The 15,903-nt window shown below is 61.5% G+C and overlaps 1 protein-coding gene across 9 annotated transcripts in view; it reads right to left on the minus strand.

The window, feature by feature from the left end:
• RIPOR3 (RIPOR family member 3) overlaps window positions 1-15,903 on the minus strand; it is a 74,612-nt gene that overhangs the window by 21,346 nt on the left and 37,363 nt on the right. For 7 of the 9 annotated variants that reach the window (XM_070246947.1, XM_070246944.1, XM_023626743.2 and 4 more), the window contains exons 2-3: window positions 8,836-8,954; window positions 441-587 (exon numbers count right to left, since the gene is read on the minus strand). In XM_070246947.1, coding sequence (XP_070103048.1) covers window positions 441-587; window positions 8,836-8,945 — 257 coding nt within the window. In that variant the 5' untranslated portion in view covers window positions 8,946-8,954. Of the gene's footprint in view, window positions 1-440; window positions 588-8,835; window positions 8,955-12,828; window positions 13,140-15,903 lie in introns of those variants that run through there. The other 2 variants (XM_070246943.1, XM_070246946.1) reach the window with 2 other exon arrangements.

Here is a 15,903-nt window from a genome sequence, read left to right on the forward strand (position 1 = left end):
CCCAGAGGCCAGCATGACGCTTCTTCTCAGACTGTTGAGGTCTCAGGAACCATCGGGACCTCCTCAGTGAGTCTCCTTGGGCCACCCTGTCTGACAGGCCTTCCACGCGCTGTCTCTCCATCACCTTTCTTGACTGCACTCAGGGCTGGTGGAAGTTACGTTATTGATCATGTTCCTTCTTTATTGCCTTTCCTCCTCTGCACTCTAAGCTCCGTGAGACCAGGTCCTCCTGCCGTATTTGCTGTGTCCCCAGCACCCAAGGACGGGGCCAAGCACGTGGCTGCACTCAGGACATGCTTGTTGACTGAATGAATAACTGGAAGCTCCCTCTGTGGCCTCTTACAGATAAGACCCAACCACGCTCCCCAGGAGGAAGCAGAGAGGAGCAAGCAGGTGAGCCCAAAAACACACTTTTTAGAGGCAACAGCACTCGTCCTTACTTGAGGCCTCTCTTCAGTGCTTCGAAGATCTTCTTCACCTGCTGCGGCTTGGGGTCGGGGCCCACAGACCCCTTCCGCAGTGTGCCGTACATCTTGGAGGATTTCGCAGGCATCCGAGATCTCACTGAGTTCCCGTGGATGGACTTTCTGTGAGAAGGAATGGAGGGGTCAGAGCAGCGGGCTGGACAAAGCCCATCCAGGGGCAGGCACTTTGGGAACAGAGGCCTGAGCCCCAGGCAGTCAGGAGACCTGGCTCAGGCCCACCCCATCGCCACCAAGCTTCATGGTCTTGAGAAAGTTGCCTAAACTCCTTGGGCCTTGGTTTCCTCATCTGTAAAATGAGGGCTTGGATTTGAGGATTAAAATAATAATAATAATAATAACCAGATATGAGAAATTAACTTACAGTGAGAAATACAATCGAGCAGCCCAAATGCCAATGTCCTCTGTTCAGCATGCTCTGTCTGTGCAGGCAAAGCAACGTAGGAGGCCAAATCGTAGTCCTGTGGTGTACCCGTTGGGTGGGCACCCAATGGCTTTGCCTGCCCAGCTGCCATCCCCCTCCCTCTGTTAATAGCACCTCACTTTCCTCTGGGGCACCTCTCCAACGCTGCTCTTTATACATGTGGTTTGGAGAGAGATGGCCTAAAAAATCACCACACGCACACGCACACGCACACGCATACATGTGCATTCTGAGGCACACCCATGTCCCAGTCCTGGGATGGTCAACATATTGTACCCCGGCCCACGGAGAGGCACGGGACACAAGTCCAGCCAGGAACCCTGCCAGGAATTCGGTTCCAAATTCACTGGAGGGGGAGGTTCTTCCCACCAGCATGTCTCATCTCAGGGAACACACACCCGGGGCTTCCGGCCGCTTCCTTTGCCACCATGTAGGGAGAATGGAGCCAACACGGAGAGAAGCAGGTGGAGACCAACCAAATCCACATGACGAGTTCCTGGATCCAGCTATGCCTGAAGCTAGAGGTGTCCATGGACTTTTGGATACATACCACTTGGTTCTCTTTTTGGCTTACGCCTATTGGAGTTGAGAGTGTGGACTGGATGATCCTAGGAACTAATGTCTCCCGGCTGGGACAGCTGTGTCTCTCAGCCTTCCAGCATTGATCGCAGTTGTGCAGGGCCAGGGTGCTCTCGTTACACTAGGGAATTGGTTTCGTTGGCATCGAAGCCCCCTCTAGAGTCTTGTGATGCTGCACCTTGTCCCCTCAGCTCGGGACCGGGGCTGGCTGGCGCAGCCTGCGCTCACCGCCACGCGTGTTTAAGTCCATCTCATCCTCTCAAGACACTGCCCCCCGACCCCGTGGCCTCATGGCTGCCTTCTCACAAAAGAGACAAGGGAGTGACACGTAAAGCCCGCCGCTGGGTCAGTTTCTTAGAGGGGAGCTGCTAGCCGTTCTCTCCCCGTCCTCCCCTGGTGCACAGCTTCCACCGCGTGCACCAGGGCCCCACGGCAATGGCTGAGCATCAAGAGGGGAAGAAGGACCCTGAACAGCCTGGCGAGCAGGCCACCCACGGCTCCATGCTGTCAGCAGAGAGGGAGGAATAAGCGTCTCATTTAAGCCCCTGTATTTGGGGGTTCCTCGTCAAAGGGACTTCCCCTCTACACTAACACGCCACCGAGCCTCAGTTTTCTCATCTGTCAAATGGGAAAACCATGGAACCTCCATCAGAGGGGGGTGCTAGGAATTCTCTCAGATGCCAGGTCAAACGTTTGGACAACGGGGGCACTTTCTAGGTGCTTCATAAATGTTTGCTCTCATAATGCTAATCACAGCCTGTCTGCATCCTCCCTGCACCCGCAGCCTGGGAAGCCGTAGGTGCTCAGCAAACGCCCAGCTGAACTGAACAGGGAAAGAGAGCGCACCAGGGGGCCCGGAGAGCAGACAGATCCCGGGACCCACGGTGCTCAGCTGGATCTGGAAGGAAGAGCAGAACCAAAGGTGCGCCCCAAGAAGTGTGTTCCAAGTCAGGGCACAGAGTGAGCAAGGGGGGAGAGGAGGCGCTAGAAGAGTCTGTGTGTGACGGGCGTGCGCGGACACGAGGAGCGGACACAAACTTGACTGAAGCAGAGGCGGGAAGATGCTGGAGGGGCCGGACCATCTTGGGACCCCAGGATGGGCGGGGGGAGGAGAGGGTCAGCTCCCAGGGAAAATGCAGCGGCAAAGACCTTGACAGTGACAACTAACATCTCCGCAGAGAAACTAAACTCGGGCCATGTCTATCGGGCCACCAGACCCGCCACCACCACGCAGCCCGCGGGCCCGGGGAGCTCACTGATAACCCGAGGAGAAGGTGCGCGCTGAGCGTCTGCTGTTGCCCGGCGCTTGCTTGGGGCTCTGTATAAATATCAACTTCCACAACCATCCTGGGAGGCAGGTATTATTAACCCCATGGCAAGGGAGGGAAACTGAGGCTCAGACAAGTGACTTGCCCCAGATCACGTAGGCGGCGGAGCAGGGATCCAAACCCAAGTGTCTGCAGACCTCAGCCTGGGATTGTAACTGCCCAGCGGGGCGCAGGGGCAGGATCCCCTCGGGGTCCTCAGAACCGCCTGGAGGACTAGTCAGACTCAGATTACTGATCCCCCAAACAGGGTTCTAACGTGTTCCCAGGTGCTGCCAATGTTGTCGCTCCTCGGATCACACTTTGAGGACCACTGTCTGGGATTCACCGTTTCCACTTCACTCCGAGACGTCCTCCTGCTGGCAGCCCAGCTCCTGGTCTCCTCGGGAGCCCATCACAGTCTGCTGCCCTTCGAGGCCTAAAATCGAGGGCACAGGACTCCTCCATTCCTTCGAACACCCGGCCCAGGCTTCCTCCGAGCCAGGCGCCGAGATGAGGGCCCAGGGGCCGGAGTCCCACCCTCGAGGACCGCCGGCTGGAGAGCCAGGAGGGGGCAAGCAGGACACAGCTCCAGCTCCTTCGCCAGGCCTGGGAGAAGGGCCACGGGGCCGCCACCACGCCCTGGTCCCCGAGAGGCTCCTCGGGTGGCCAGGCTGTGTTTCCAGCCCAGCCAGATGCTGCGCATTCCACGCGCCGACGCGGACACCTGCTGTTTACTCAGTAGAGAGGAGCTGTGCCGGCCGCCCCTGCTGATGGGGACCGAGCCCCAAGCCCCGGGTTCCTCACACGGCTGCTCGGCTGTGTCACAACAGTATGCCAGGAACACGGATTCCAGGCCCGCTGAGAACGGGGTTCAGAGGATGCTGCAGCCGGGAAAGACCTGGAACCCTGCCTTGGACCCTCAGGCACCTCGCCAAGCTGGGAGCCCACACTGTTTGGTGGGACACACACTCCTGGCCAGTCACCCACGCTCAAACCCCAGCCCCAGAGGTGACAGGTACTTAACCTGGGGAGTCTCAGTTTCCTCATCTGCAGAAGGGGCCTAGTCAGCCCCACGAAGCTGTCGTGAGATAGTCAGTTGCTCAGCAAGTATTTACTGAGCAGCTACTGCGGGCCAGATGCCATTCCAGGGGCTGCGGGGGAACAGCAACCAAGACAGACAAGAGCCCTGCCCCCTGAGCTCCCGTGCCAGCTGGGGCCACCGTGGGAAGCGTAACAAGCATAGGATCCAGACCCGACACCGGGTCTCTCTCTGGCTCCTCCAGTTACAAGCTGTGTGACTTTGGGTAGGTTATCGAACCTCTCTGTGCCTCAGTTTTCTCATCTTTAAAATGAGGGCCAGAGAAAGGGTTCTTTGGGAGTTACACAAGTTAATAAGTGGTAAGGGCTTCGAGCCATGCCCAGCAAAGGGAACGGGAGATATATATGTAGGAGTTAAATAAGATAATAAAAAAAAAACCCATATATCAGACAGTGCCTAGTGCCGAGGAAAGCGATAGAGTTGGAATAACGAGTTTAAACAGGATGATGGAGAAGGCTCCTCCAGCCAGGGGATGAGTAAGTGAAGGTGCTGTGCACGGAGTACTGGGCACAAAGCCAGGGGCCTCATTAGTGCTGGGGCTGTTAGCCACGTCTTATATGTCAAGTGACACTTTCCAGAGCCCAAGAGGGGCTGTGCTCCCTCCTCCCTCACCCTCCCCGAGACCACATCACCCACCTCTTGGAACACGCCCTCCACAGAGTTGCCATCTCCAGGCGGGCCCGGCAGAGACGAGCAGGGCCGCAGCTTGGGGAGAGGGGGGTCCCAGGCCGGCCGGGGTCCTTGCGGGCGCGCGGGGTGGACAGGCAGCTGAGCCGGGGCTGCAGCAGCCGCGCTCACCTGCCGGCTTCCAGGGCTCCGCGCCCCTGCGGCTGTGCCTGGAAGCCCGGCTCCCGTCTAAGCCTCGACAGGACAGGGCGGGTGGTGGCGCCCCAAAGCCCACCCGGCCAAGGAGGCGAGGCATCCGCCTCCAGATGCTGAAATCAGGCTGCGCGCGGGCGGTGTTGCACGGGGTGCAGGGAGCAGCCTCCGGGGGCGGGCGCTCCCCCGGCTCTGGGAGGACCCTGTAAATATTCAGTAGCTCCTGCCCGCCAGCTTCCAGATGAGCACACGCGACCTGCTGCAGCCACCCTCACGGGAGGCCCGCGGGCGGGGTCGTTGGGAAACTCTTTGTCTCCAGTGGGGACTGGAGGTGGGTGTGGGACAACTCCAGGACCGACTGGACAGCTTCAGGCCAGCACTCCAGCCGACGCCACTGTCAGCTGCCTGCTCCCCCACGTCTGGTGGCCCTGGGTGGGCCGGAGGACGACAGTCAGGCGCGTGGCCCTGGAAAGGTTCAAGCCCTACTCTGCGCTAGCCCACTCCTCCTTACGCCCGTCTCTGAGCTCTGGCCCTTTCCGCAGTCAGGGAAACTGAGGCTCGGTGATCGGCTTCTGGGCCGAGTCTGTGCCCCTCACTGCTCCACACGCACGCTGTGCTCTGTCTCCAGCCTCCTCTCCTGGAAAATCGAGGGCTGCTGCTTGGTTTTCCCACCCACACTTCCCAGCCACCCCAACGGAGGAAGCCCAAGGTGGCACGCGGCCCCTGGTTCAGGAGGGCACCTGCCTGACAGCCTGGGGGAGGCAAGACCTGGCTGAGGAGAGGCAGGAAGGGGTTAAGGGCAGCCGCGCGTGTCAGCAGGGTGGCATGGGAAGCATCAGGGTGGGCCTCTTCTTCGCCTCCCCCGCGCATCTTATTATATATGACCTTATATCATAAAATATCATTATATATTGAGTATATATGGCCATATTGTAGCAATCATTCACACCTTAGTGTAAAATTTCCCTACCAGATTACTTTCGCAAGTGAATTCTTTGTGGAATAAACAGCTCTGTCCAGAGTCAAAGGGGTTTCAGGTACCAGGACGGGGCGGGGACCAGGGACAAAGCGGGCATCAACCTGCTTAGTGGAGCCCTGCTGTCCTGCTCTCCATCTAAGGTTATTGTGCCTGACCCGCCCCAGCCGCTGAGTGCCTTGGCTGTGTGGCTGCGTTTCAGCCTGCTTGAATTACCTGGCAAATAAGGCCAGAAGGTGGGGCCTGAAACCCAATCCAGGCCATCCCGCCCCAGAGCCAGGGGTCCAGACCCCAGGGAGATGGACAGAGACAGGAAGTTAAAAATAGACGTGCTTCTTCCCCGTCCTCATGGGCAGCTTCACCCTCACCCACCGACAAGGGGACTGTGGAGGCCAGATGGTGGCCACTCAGGGACCTCAGAACCCACCCAGGCCAGGCACCCTCCAGAATTCCCCGAGGGGGCCCCCAGGAGGAGGAGCCCCCAGGAGTGACCAGGACATTTACAGCCATCAGGGCCCTCTTTCTCAGACGAGGACAGACGAGGCGGGGCCTGACTCCTGGCCTTGCTGATGACCCATGAGCCCTGGTGTCATGGGGTCGGATCCCCTCTGTTCTCCTTCCGTCGAGAGCTGACCCCAGGAATCCAGGAGGCGGCCCACCTTGGGATATTCGGGGCAGAACTCCCCGTGGGGCCTGAGGGGACATTTCTCACGGACGCAGGAAGTCCAGAGGCCCCCAGAGGCCTGACGGGAGGGGATATGCAGGCAGGACCGGCTATAGAACTCTTAAGGCTCAGCCCAAAGGAAAACGCAGGACTCTTTGTTCAAACTTGCGCGAATTTCTAGATGGTGACAGTGGAGCGTTAAATCCAAGCCCAGGCCCCACGTGAGCGCAGGGGTCGCACGCCCGTGCAGCTGGCCTTGGCTGCGGGGTCTGTGGACCCCTGCCCTGCTGCCAGAGCGCAGGGAACAAGTGCCCCAGGGGGACCAGCTCTGTGCCGGGGCGCCCAGTTCGGGAGGGTCGCGTGGGCTGGATGCCCCCCTCAGCCAGGCCATCTGCACAACTGTCCTTAGCAGCCCTGATTACAGACCCGCGGGGTGGGAGACCCCGACGGAGCCCAGGAAGAGGCCGCTGTGAAACGGCATCATTGGCTGGCCGGTCTGTCACCAGCCCCTCCCAGCAGCTTTTATGGCCCGCCGTGTGCCCTCCTCACGGTGGCGTCACACATTCTCCTCCCGGAGGCGTGGAGGCAGGGGCACTGGGCACTAACTCCCTCTGGGGCTTTGGCCAAATTTCTTCCTGTTCGGGGCTTCAGTTTCCTGTGCCTCAGCCCTTCGGTGGCTCCTCTCACACAGTGAATGTCCTCACTGGGGCCCATGAGGCCCTGCAGGGCCCTCCTCCCTCTCTCTCTACTGCCCCTCAAGCCAGCCGCATGCCACTTCTGTCCCTCAGAGTTCATTCCCACCTCAGGACCTTTGCACTTGCTGTCCACTCCACTGGAACGCTTCCCCAGTGCCCCGTCTGCACGCGATCGGCTCCTTTTCTTCTCTCTGGCCTTCACTTAGAAGGCTCCCTGCCTCATCGAGCTGCCCTCTCGCACCCGGTTCTGACTCCTCACAGCACTTGCCACCAGCCGAATCCATCTCCATTATTGTCAGCTCATTTCTGCCCCGACAGGAGGGGGGGCCCAGGTCTGTGCCCAGAGCCTGGGTGCTCGTAAGTCTCTGTGGAATGACTTAGGGACTCCTCAGGTCATCTGGGACACTCCGGGATTTCACTCCTGAGGTGCCCCTCCTCCCAGGTGAGGCTGGGAGCTGAGCAGCCCAGAGACCAGGTGGGAGAGTGAAGAGGCCTGACTGCAGGGCCAGGCATCAAGGTGGGGGGCTACTGTCAGCTGTTGAACCCCCGGAAAGGGCTATAGGAGGGACCAGGCCTGGTCTGGGGCTCCAGGGGTCCTCCCCAGACATGGCCTTGAGGCTAAGTCCCAGAGAAGATTAAGCAGGAGCTGGCCAGGGGAAGAGGAGTGGGAGAGCTCCAGGTGGAGGGCACGGTCTGTGCAAAGGCCCAGAGGGGAGAAAGGGCAACGTGGCTAAAGCACAGGGTTAAACATGAGGCCCAGCGGGGCCAGCTCACAGGGGCTGTAAGGCCACACAAGGGGCCTGGATCGTATTCTAAGTGAGATGGGCACCTCTGGAGGTTTCAGACAGGGAGTGCCATGATGAGATTTGGTTGTTGACTGACTCACTGACCACCAGGTTCTGCGCCCTGCTCTCCTTGGACAGGTGGGTGTTCGGGCCCTCAGGGTGCCCGAGGGGCTGCGACTCCCCAGGCCTGACAGCTGGCAGGTGGTGCCCCAGGGGCTTGTGCAGTGCCCGACATGAAGTGCTGGAGCCAGGGTGCCAGGCGGGCCTGGGCTGAGCGGGCCTGAACCTGCCTGCCGGGGACGCGCTGCGGCTGGAGGACACACGGTGGGTGGTCGTGAGCTCGGGTCCGGAGGCCCAGCCCCGGCCCAGCCCGGCTCCACGGACGCGGCTCCTCCCCCTCTGGAAACTTCCCACAGGACCTGCTGTGCGCCGGCGTGTGCCAGTGCTTGTCACGTGTCACCTCGTCACACCCTCATGACAACCCCGAGAGGGAAGGCCGTTCGTGATCCTCATTCACAGGTGAGGAAACCGAGACCCAGAGAGGTGAAGTCACCTGCCCCAGGTCACAGCATTCTGTCCAACAGGAAGAACATTCCATCCCAACCCCACCCCTCAGAGACTAAGCTCCCACTCTGAACCAGTCTTGCTGTGTGGCCTTGGGTGAGCGGCTCCGCCTCTCTGAGCCTCGCTTTTCTGGTCTACCAAGTGGGTCTGATAAGCTCAGACAGATCGACTCCTGGGACCGACTGCAGGAGCGTGCGAGATGACACCTGTTCAGGTCTCGAGGAAATCACAGGTTTCTCCTGACACTGAGTCTCTCTCACACATCACACACGCACACACGCACATGCACACGCACACGCACACACACACGCACCCCGTGTCCTGGGCTACAGGCCTGGCAGGAGAGGGAGCTCAGGGAGCCTGGCAGTGGGAGGAGGATGTCCCTGCGTCCCCGCCCGGCCCTGGAACCAGCCCCGCCCCCGCGGCCCGGGCAGAACTTACGCGATCCTGCGGCTCTGTGCGCTGCTGAAGCCTGCGAACGAGGCGCTCCGGCCCACGACCCCCACGGCCCCTGCGTCCCCCGAGGACAGGAACCGCACCCTCACCGACATGGCCGTGACCTACAGGGACAGGACAGACAGTCAGCCTCGCATGTCGCCGGGCGGGTGCCGACCCCGGCCGCCCACCTGCCACCACGGGCCCGAGGTCCTCACAGCAGCCCCAGAGAGGGGCTGGCCAGTGCTGTCCCAGCTCACAGATGAGGAAACTGAGGCTCAAGGAGGTTAGGGACCCTGCCTGGGGCAAGTGCAGGAGCGAGATTGGAACCCAGGTCTCGGTACTCTGCGCTCGGGTCCTTAATGCCTGAGCGATGCTGAGTGCTCGTGCGGCTGGAAACAGCGCCTCCTGAACCCAGGTCTTCTCACCTCCCCCTGGGCTGCTCCTCTCTGCCAGTGACCCCCCCCCCCACCTCACTGAGCACCTGCTGTGTGCCAGACACTGTGCTGGGGATGCGCACTGAGCAAGGCGGGCAGAGTCCCTGCCCTCCAGGGCTCCTGGTCCAGCCCCTAGGCAGTTGCAGTAAGGAGTCGATGGGGAAGTGATGGGGGAGCCCAGGGAGAGCCGGACCCAGCCACGGAGGAGGTGACCAGGAGCTGAGAAGGCAAGGCTGAGGAGGGGAGACGGGAAGGGAAGGGAAGGGAAGGGAAGGGAAGGGTAGCTAAGGCAGAGGGAACAGTATGGGCAAAGGCCTGGAGGTGCAGAGGACATGGTGTAATCCAGAAAAAGAAGGAAATTCAGTGGATTGGGGCATGGCTCCGGGTGAGGTTGGAGAGGTCAGCGCAGCACAGGTCACGGGCGCCTTGGTGGCTCCAGGGAGGAGTTTGGCCTTGCAGTTCAGCAAGGGCAACTGGGAGCCATGGAGGGTTTTGAGCAGGGAGTGACAAAGCCCAATTCGCATGAGGCCGGGCTGCCGATTAAGGGTTTCCAGAAGCCCCTGATCCATGGCCCGCCTCCGACCTGGGCTGCGAAGAGGCCAGCCCAGAACCTGGCTGTCTTTTCCTTTTTCCAAACCACCTCTAGATTGGAATAACGCCACCCCATCCCCTGGGAATGTCACCCAGCGTCTTCCATCATGGACGATCGGAAAGTTCGCCCCATATCTAACCTGAATCTCTGCTGATACAGTTTCCTACCTTGCTCCTAGCCAGGGTGGAGTCGGTCCAAGGATGCCAGGGACCCCACTGCCCAGGCCCAACCCGTAAAGAATCTCCACCCCCCCAACTCCGTCGCTGTCATCCCGCTTGGCGAGGCCCCTGCCTTCCACGTCCCCTCACCCAGCCGCTGAACCCAGGCCCCACGCCTTTGCTCACACTGGGCCTCTGCCTGGAGCGACATTCTCTTTCAAGCCTCGTCCCTCCGGAGTCCAGTCCCGCATTTGGCCCGCAGTCAGCCCCGGCCCTAGGCTCCAGAGCCTCACTCTGCTCCCCCCGCCCCCGCAGATGGGTGCAGCCCCCGCCCCGCTGCCCCACGTGTGCTGCACGCAGGCGGGTGAGGGAAACACAAAGGCTGGCCTGGCTCTGACCACGGCGGTGCCTGTGCCTCTCAGCGGCTCGGGGCCTCAGTGACCACGTCCGTGGAATGGAAATTCAGGGAAGGACCATGGGACGATGTGCTGAGAGCACAGGACGCGGAAGAGACGGGAAGAGGCGGCTGTTTGGGCTGCTGGCCGGCCAGACCCCAGCCCCGGGGGAGCTGCTGAGTGGACGAGCCAGGGAGCGACCACCAGCCCTGACGGGCCGCTGGCGAGCATTTGCTGTGTGCCCACCAGGGCCAGGGACTGTCACACGCTATAAACCCATGAGCTGCGCCCTGTGTGTGGACGGGGACGTTGAGGCAGCCTGGTGGCGGAGCCCCCATGTACCCAGTGCTCGTCACTGAGCCAGCCCCACGCTCGGCGCTCAGTGTCAGCCAGCTCAGTGAAGCCGCACGGCCCTCTTAGGCATGGGGGCCATTGCAACCTAACTCCACAGCTGAGGAAACTGAGGCTCAGCGAGGTGACACGACGAGTCCAAGAGCCCAGCGGGGAGGCGGCAGAGCCAGGTTTGGAATGCGAGTGTGACTGCTGCTGCCAGCACTTCTCACCACGCAGTCTGGGGTCCCCACGGCCCCCACCTGTGCGGGCTGCTGCCGGCCTGGACCAGGTCGCGAGAGTCAACTGTTAAGGTTCCAGGAATTTCGGTAGCTTGGGATCCACTGTGGTGGGAACACGCACCGAGTGGGGCTCCGCGAGCGTGCCCAGTGAGGGCTCCTCCTGCTGGCGTTAGACACTGACGGCCCCCCGCTGCCTTGGCGGCACCTGCTCCGGGCGCCTTCCCAGACGGCTGACCGCCTCCCTCCACCCACCCACCCACCCCTGCCAGCCTGCTGGGCAGCTCCTGCGGCCTCCTCGGCCCTCCGATCCGGGGAGAGCGGGACAGCTGCTCAGCAGCTGGAAACAGCCGCGCCGACTCCCTGCTCAGTGCCAGCCCCGACAGCGGTTCACAGCGCATGACAGCGCCCCGAGGTGCCCACCACACTCCTCACATGAGGAAGGAGGCTCCAGGGCAGGGAGGTCGGCTTGGGAGCCTCTGTCTCTGCGAGGTCTGGCCGCCCTGGAGGACCCGCCTCCTGGCCGAGCCCTCCTTCTCCTCCAGCCAGACGCGGCCTCCCCTGGCACCGCTGCCTCTGGCTGCGGGCCGGGAATGGTGACCTGCCTGCCCCGCTGGACAGAGAGTGCCCTGCAGGCAGGCCGGGTGCCTGGAAGATTCCAGCCCGTCTTCACAGGCGGAGAACAGCGGTGGCAGGCAGAGCTGCCCACCCATGGCCAGCAGGGCCGAGGCCGTGGGGCAATAAGGAGGCTCAGACAGATCCTCTGCTGCGGGCCGGCTCCCAGGTGGGGCTGGCGGCAGCGGCTTCTGTGAAGAGAGCGAGCTTCCCAGCTTTGCAGACCGTGGAGTCCGTGTCACCACGCAACTCCCCGTTCAGAGCGAAAGGTGCCACGGACGCTGCAACTGCGCGGGCCGGCTCTGCTGCCCTCACACAGCAGGTACAGAGCAGCAGCTCTCCATGGATGACCCCGGGTGGCCAGCGAGACCTCTGACCCCTGGGTGGCCAGCACAACCTCTGACCCCTGGGTGCCAACTCTCTGCCCACTACCTGCTCTAAGGGCTTCAGATCTCATTTAATTCTCCCAGCACTATATTCAGCGAATACTGTTATTATCCCCATTTTACAGATAAAGGAACCGAGGCTCAGAGAGGAGGGGAAATGACTCAGCCAAGGTCACACAGGTAGGAAATGCCAGAGCTGGGATTTGACCCTGGCACAAGGGACACTCCTGCTGGCTGTTCTGGCTTCCCCAGGGGCTGGGCTAGGGCACACCCCCCCCCCAACCCATGAGCCAGACCCCGGACGACGGGGAGGGAGGGGACCCCAGAATGGAAGCAGGTTCGAGAAGGGGACCTGCCAAGCTAGACCCATGGCCCTGGGGGATGGCCGAGAAAAACCAAGCCCGTCCCCTCCAGGCCCCTGTGGGCCCCTCGGGACTGGCACCAGCGCCCAGACAGCTCAGCCGCTCCATGAGCCAGGCTGAGACCCCTGACCCTCAGGAGCCTTCGGGGTGCAGCTCCCGAAAAGCCCCAACAAGTGTCAGTCACCTTGACCACAGGCAGCAATGCCTAATGTTTCATCATTAACATGCAAGGGCACTGAGCTCAGAACAGAGGCTGGGCACCACAGAGGGCCCCATTTCTCCCCCTACACCCCCTCCACCCACGCCCCTGCCGGGGCTGGCGTTAACCCTTTAGCTGCTGGATCGTGGGCAGGTCTGGGAAGTCCCTGGGCAGGGCCGCTCGGGCAGCTCCGGGCAGCAGCCTGCAGGGCATGAGACACAGGCCAGACGCCTCGCTGGGCCCCTGGGCAGGGGAGGGAGGCAGAGGAGTCGTGCAGGGCCCAAACCTTCAGTGGCAGACGGCCTGCCTCTTCCGCGGTGTCCCTCGCCGCCTCTCTCTGCCTGGCACCCCGGGCAGCACTGGCTCAGACCGATGCCGCTTGGAGCCAGCTGGCGAGCGCAGGCGGGCAGACCAGCTGCAGGGGCTCCTCACGCAGCCAGCTGCTCCCCAGACTGTCCTGGGCCTTGTCCCCAAGGTGCAGCTGCAGGGAGCAGAGCCACTGCACCGTGTCCGTCTGCCCGCACCGGCCCCGCCGCCCGCCCGCCGGGGAACCTGCAATTTCACCTCGCGGGAGGTGAGGCTTCTAAATTTAACGGCGTGGGCGCCCGGGCTGGGCGGCTCTTATGCCGAGTCCCTCACTTAGGGTTCTTTTACATCCGCTCCAGTGCCAGCCAGGCCTGAGTCTGCTTACAGAGTTTCCAAAATAGCCCCTTCGGGTTAGCATGAGAGAAAACGGCAAAATAGCCAGGGCACGGAATATGAGTTTATACACAAGAGGGACGGCGGCCCGAGGAGGCTCTGGGGACCAGACCGTCTGCACCGTCTGAGCCCGACTTGCTCATTTGACCTACGGCGGCCAGGCCAGCCCAGAGTGGTCACGAGACCCGCCCGGATCACCCAGAGGAGGATGGAGGAGCTGGAAACTTCTCCTGGCCCAACACGGTCCCCTGCGCCCCAGCTGGAGGCTCCAGGCCTCGCACTGGCAGTGCCCGCTCCCTGGCACACCCTTCCCCCAGGCCTTCCACACTGCTCCTCCCAGCCTCCAGGCCTCAGTGACCAGGCCCCTCCTGGGAAACTCCCCCTGTGCCCCGTGGCTGCAGCGGCCTCACCCCTCACGCTGTTCCAAATCCTTCAGAGAACCTGTCACTGCCCCAAATTGTCAGTAATTGTGGGTCTCAGCTCTCGGGGCGGGGTCTTTCCTGTCTTCACAGCCGCACCCCAGACCCTCAGCAAGGAGGAGGCCCCTGATAAATACCAGCAGAATGAGTGATTGCTGAATAAATGAATGATGGAAGGGCATCTCTTCAGAACCGTGTCTGGGGTCCCTTCACTCACTTTGTTCCCTCAACATGCATGTATTGAGTGCCTACTGAATGCAGGCACTGGGCATACAGCTGTGAACCAGTCCAGTGGGAGACAGCCTGGGACACAGGCAAGGAGGACACGAGGTGATGAGACTGTGCTGTGATGGAGAGGGAGCCGAGGCCTGGGGAGCAGACGAGGACCCCCAAAGGCAACCCCAGGGGAGGGACTGGGAGAGCCCCTGGGGGAAGCCTAAAGAAGGAGGAGGAAGTGGCTTGGCAGAGAGAGGATGGGATGGAAGAGTGTGCCAGGTGTTAGGAACAGCATGTGCAAAGGCACAGAGGTGAGAGAGATGGGCTCAGTCAGAGCACCTGCCAGTAGTCTGGTCTGGCTGGAGCATCAGCGATCGCAGGGGATCTCTGAGGGCTGAGGCGGGACCACACTCTGGGGGAGGAGTGGGTTTAGGCTGCATCGAAGGAGAAGTAGGCAGGGCAGGCCTCCAGAGCCCCTGGGTTTTGTAGCTGCAGCCCCTGAATTCCTTCACCCAGGCACTAAGCCCCCTGCATGCTGGTCCGAGAATGCTGTGTCTCAGCAAATAGTGAGTGAGTGCCTACTGCATGCCAGGCCATTGAACACCGAGCTTCCGTCAGGGGCTGGGAGCGGGAGGCCTCTGCCCCTTTGGCCCAAGGTCATGTCCCCTGGGATGACACAGACCACCATTTATGGGGAGGCTCAGACACCCCGTGCGGCCCACAGCGGCTGGAGCTGGGGTTTTGCCCTCTGCTCTCGATCCCTGACCGCCCACCCCTTGCGTCCTCACAAACAAGGGCCAGACATTTGCTGATGCCCAGAGAAGGGAAGGCCGGCAGCCGACCCACTGAGCACAGAAGCCACCAGCTTGGGCACCCCACTCCCCCTCAAGCCCACTGGGCCTGCTGGGCGCCCCTCTCCCTCCCGGCTCTTTCTGATGCTCCTCTCCTGACTGCAAGAAGGGCGTCTGCTCAGCCCCCCTGAGCCAGGTTCTCTGGGGCCGGGAAGGCGCGCCCAGGAAGCGGGGAGACCTTGAACACGTCCCCTCCCCTCTGGGCCTCTGTCTTCCTGCCTGTGAGATGGGAAGACCGGGCTAGAGCTCAGGGCTGCCCCCAGCACAGGACGCTCTGGGCCGAGTGAGGAGCGCACGGAGGACCCAGGACTCGCTCGGCCAGAGAGTTATTCCTGCCTTCGTCTCCTTTCCGTCCTGACTTCTGCTCTCTGACATCTGTCACCCTCCCTGGTCAAGTGAGCACAGGGCTGGCCCAGGCGCAGAGCCAGGGGCCACAGAGCAGGAGCCCACGCTGAAGCCGCTGGCTTGTTTCGAGTAATAGCATCTTTGATTGAAGAGAGTGATGGGTTCGAAGGACCCTTGGTTTAAGTAGAGCAGATAGGAGCCCACCGTCCTGGGTCCTGCCACCCCCTCTGCCACCCTCCGGGACCACCTGCTTGATGGAGGGCCAGATGAGTGGACGGCCCTGGTCTCTGCTGTAAGAGAACAAGCAGCTCCTGAGGGAGCCCCAACTGTCCCCCAGAGGTCACCGTCCCCCTTTCCTTTCCTCAGTTTATCCCACAGTGCGCAGCCCGGGGGCCTTGCTGCCCAGGGCAGGCCTGGCGGGTGTTCCTGTCCTGCTCCACTTCAGGCCCACAGGCTCACTAAGGACTGGTCACGCGCACGGACAGGTCGGCCACCGCAGTGGACTTCACAGCGCACCTGTGCCCATTTCACAGATGAGACCGTGGACACAGCCACAAATGGCCAAGCACACAGGAAAGGGTAAGTAACCGCGGCTCAGCCCTATGGAGGAAATCCATGTGGAATGTGTTTTTGAGGAATAAAGACATGGGAAAAGACAATTGTTTAAAATAAGATGTCGAGCCAAAAAGAGCAAGATGTGGGGCCGGCCCTGTGGCCGAGTGGTTAAGTTCACACATTCCGCTTTGCCAGCCTGGGGTTCACTGGTTAGGATGCTGGGTGTGGACCTACACACTGCTCATCCAGCCACGCTGTGGGGGCATCCCACACAGA

This window comes from Equus caballus, chromosome 22, assembly GCF_041296265.1.
Source record: "Equus caballus isolate H_3958 breed thoroughbred chromosome 22, TB-T2T, whole genome shotgun sequence".
Classification (NCBI taxonomy): Eukaryota; Metazoa; Chordata; class Mammalia; order Perissodactyla; family Equidae; genus Equus; species Equus caballus.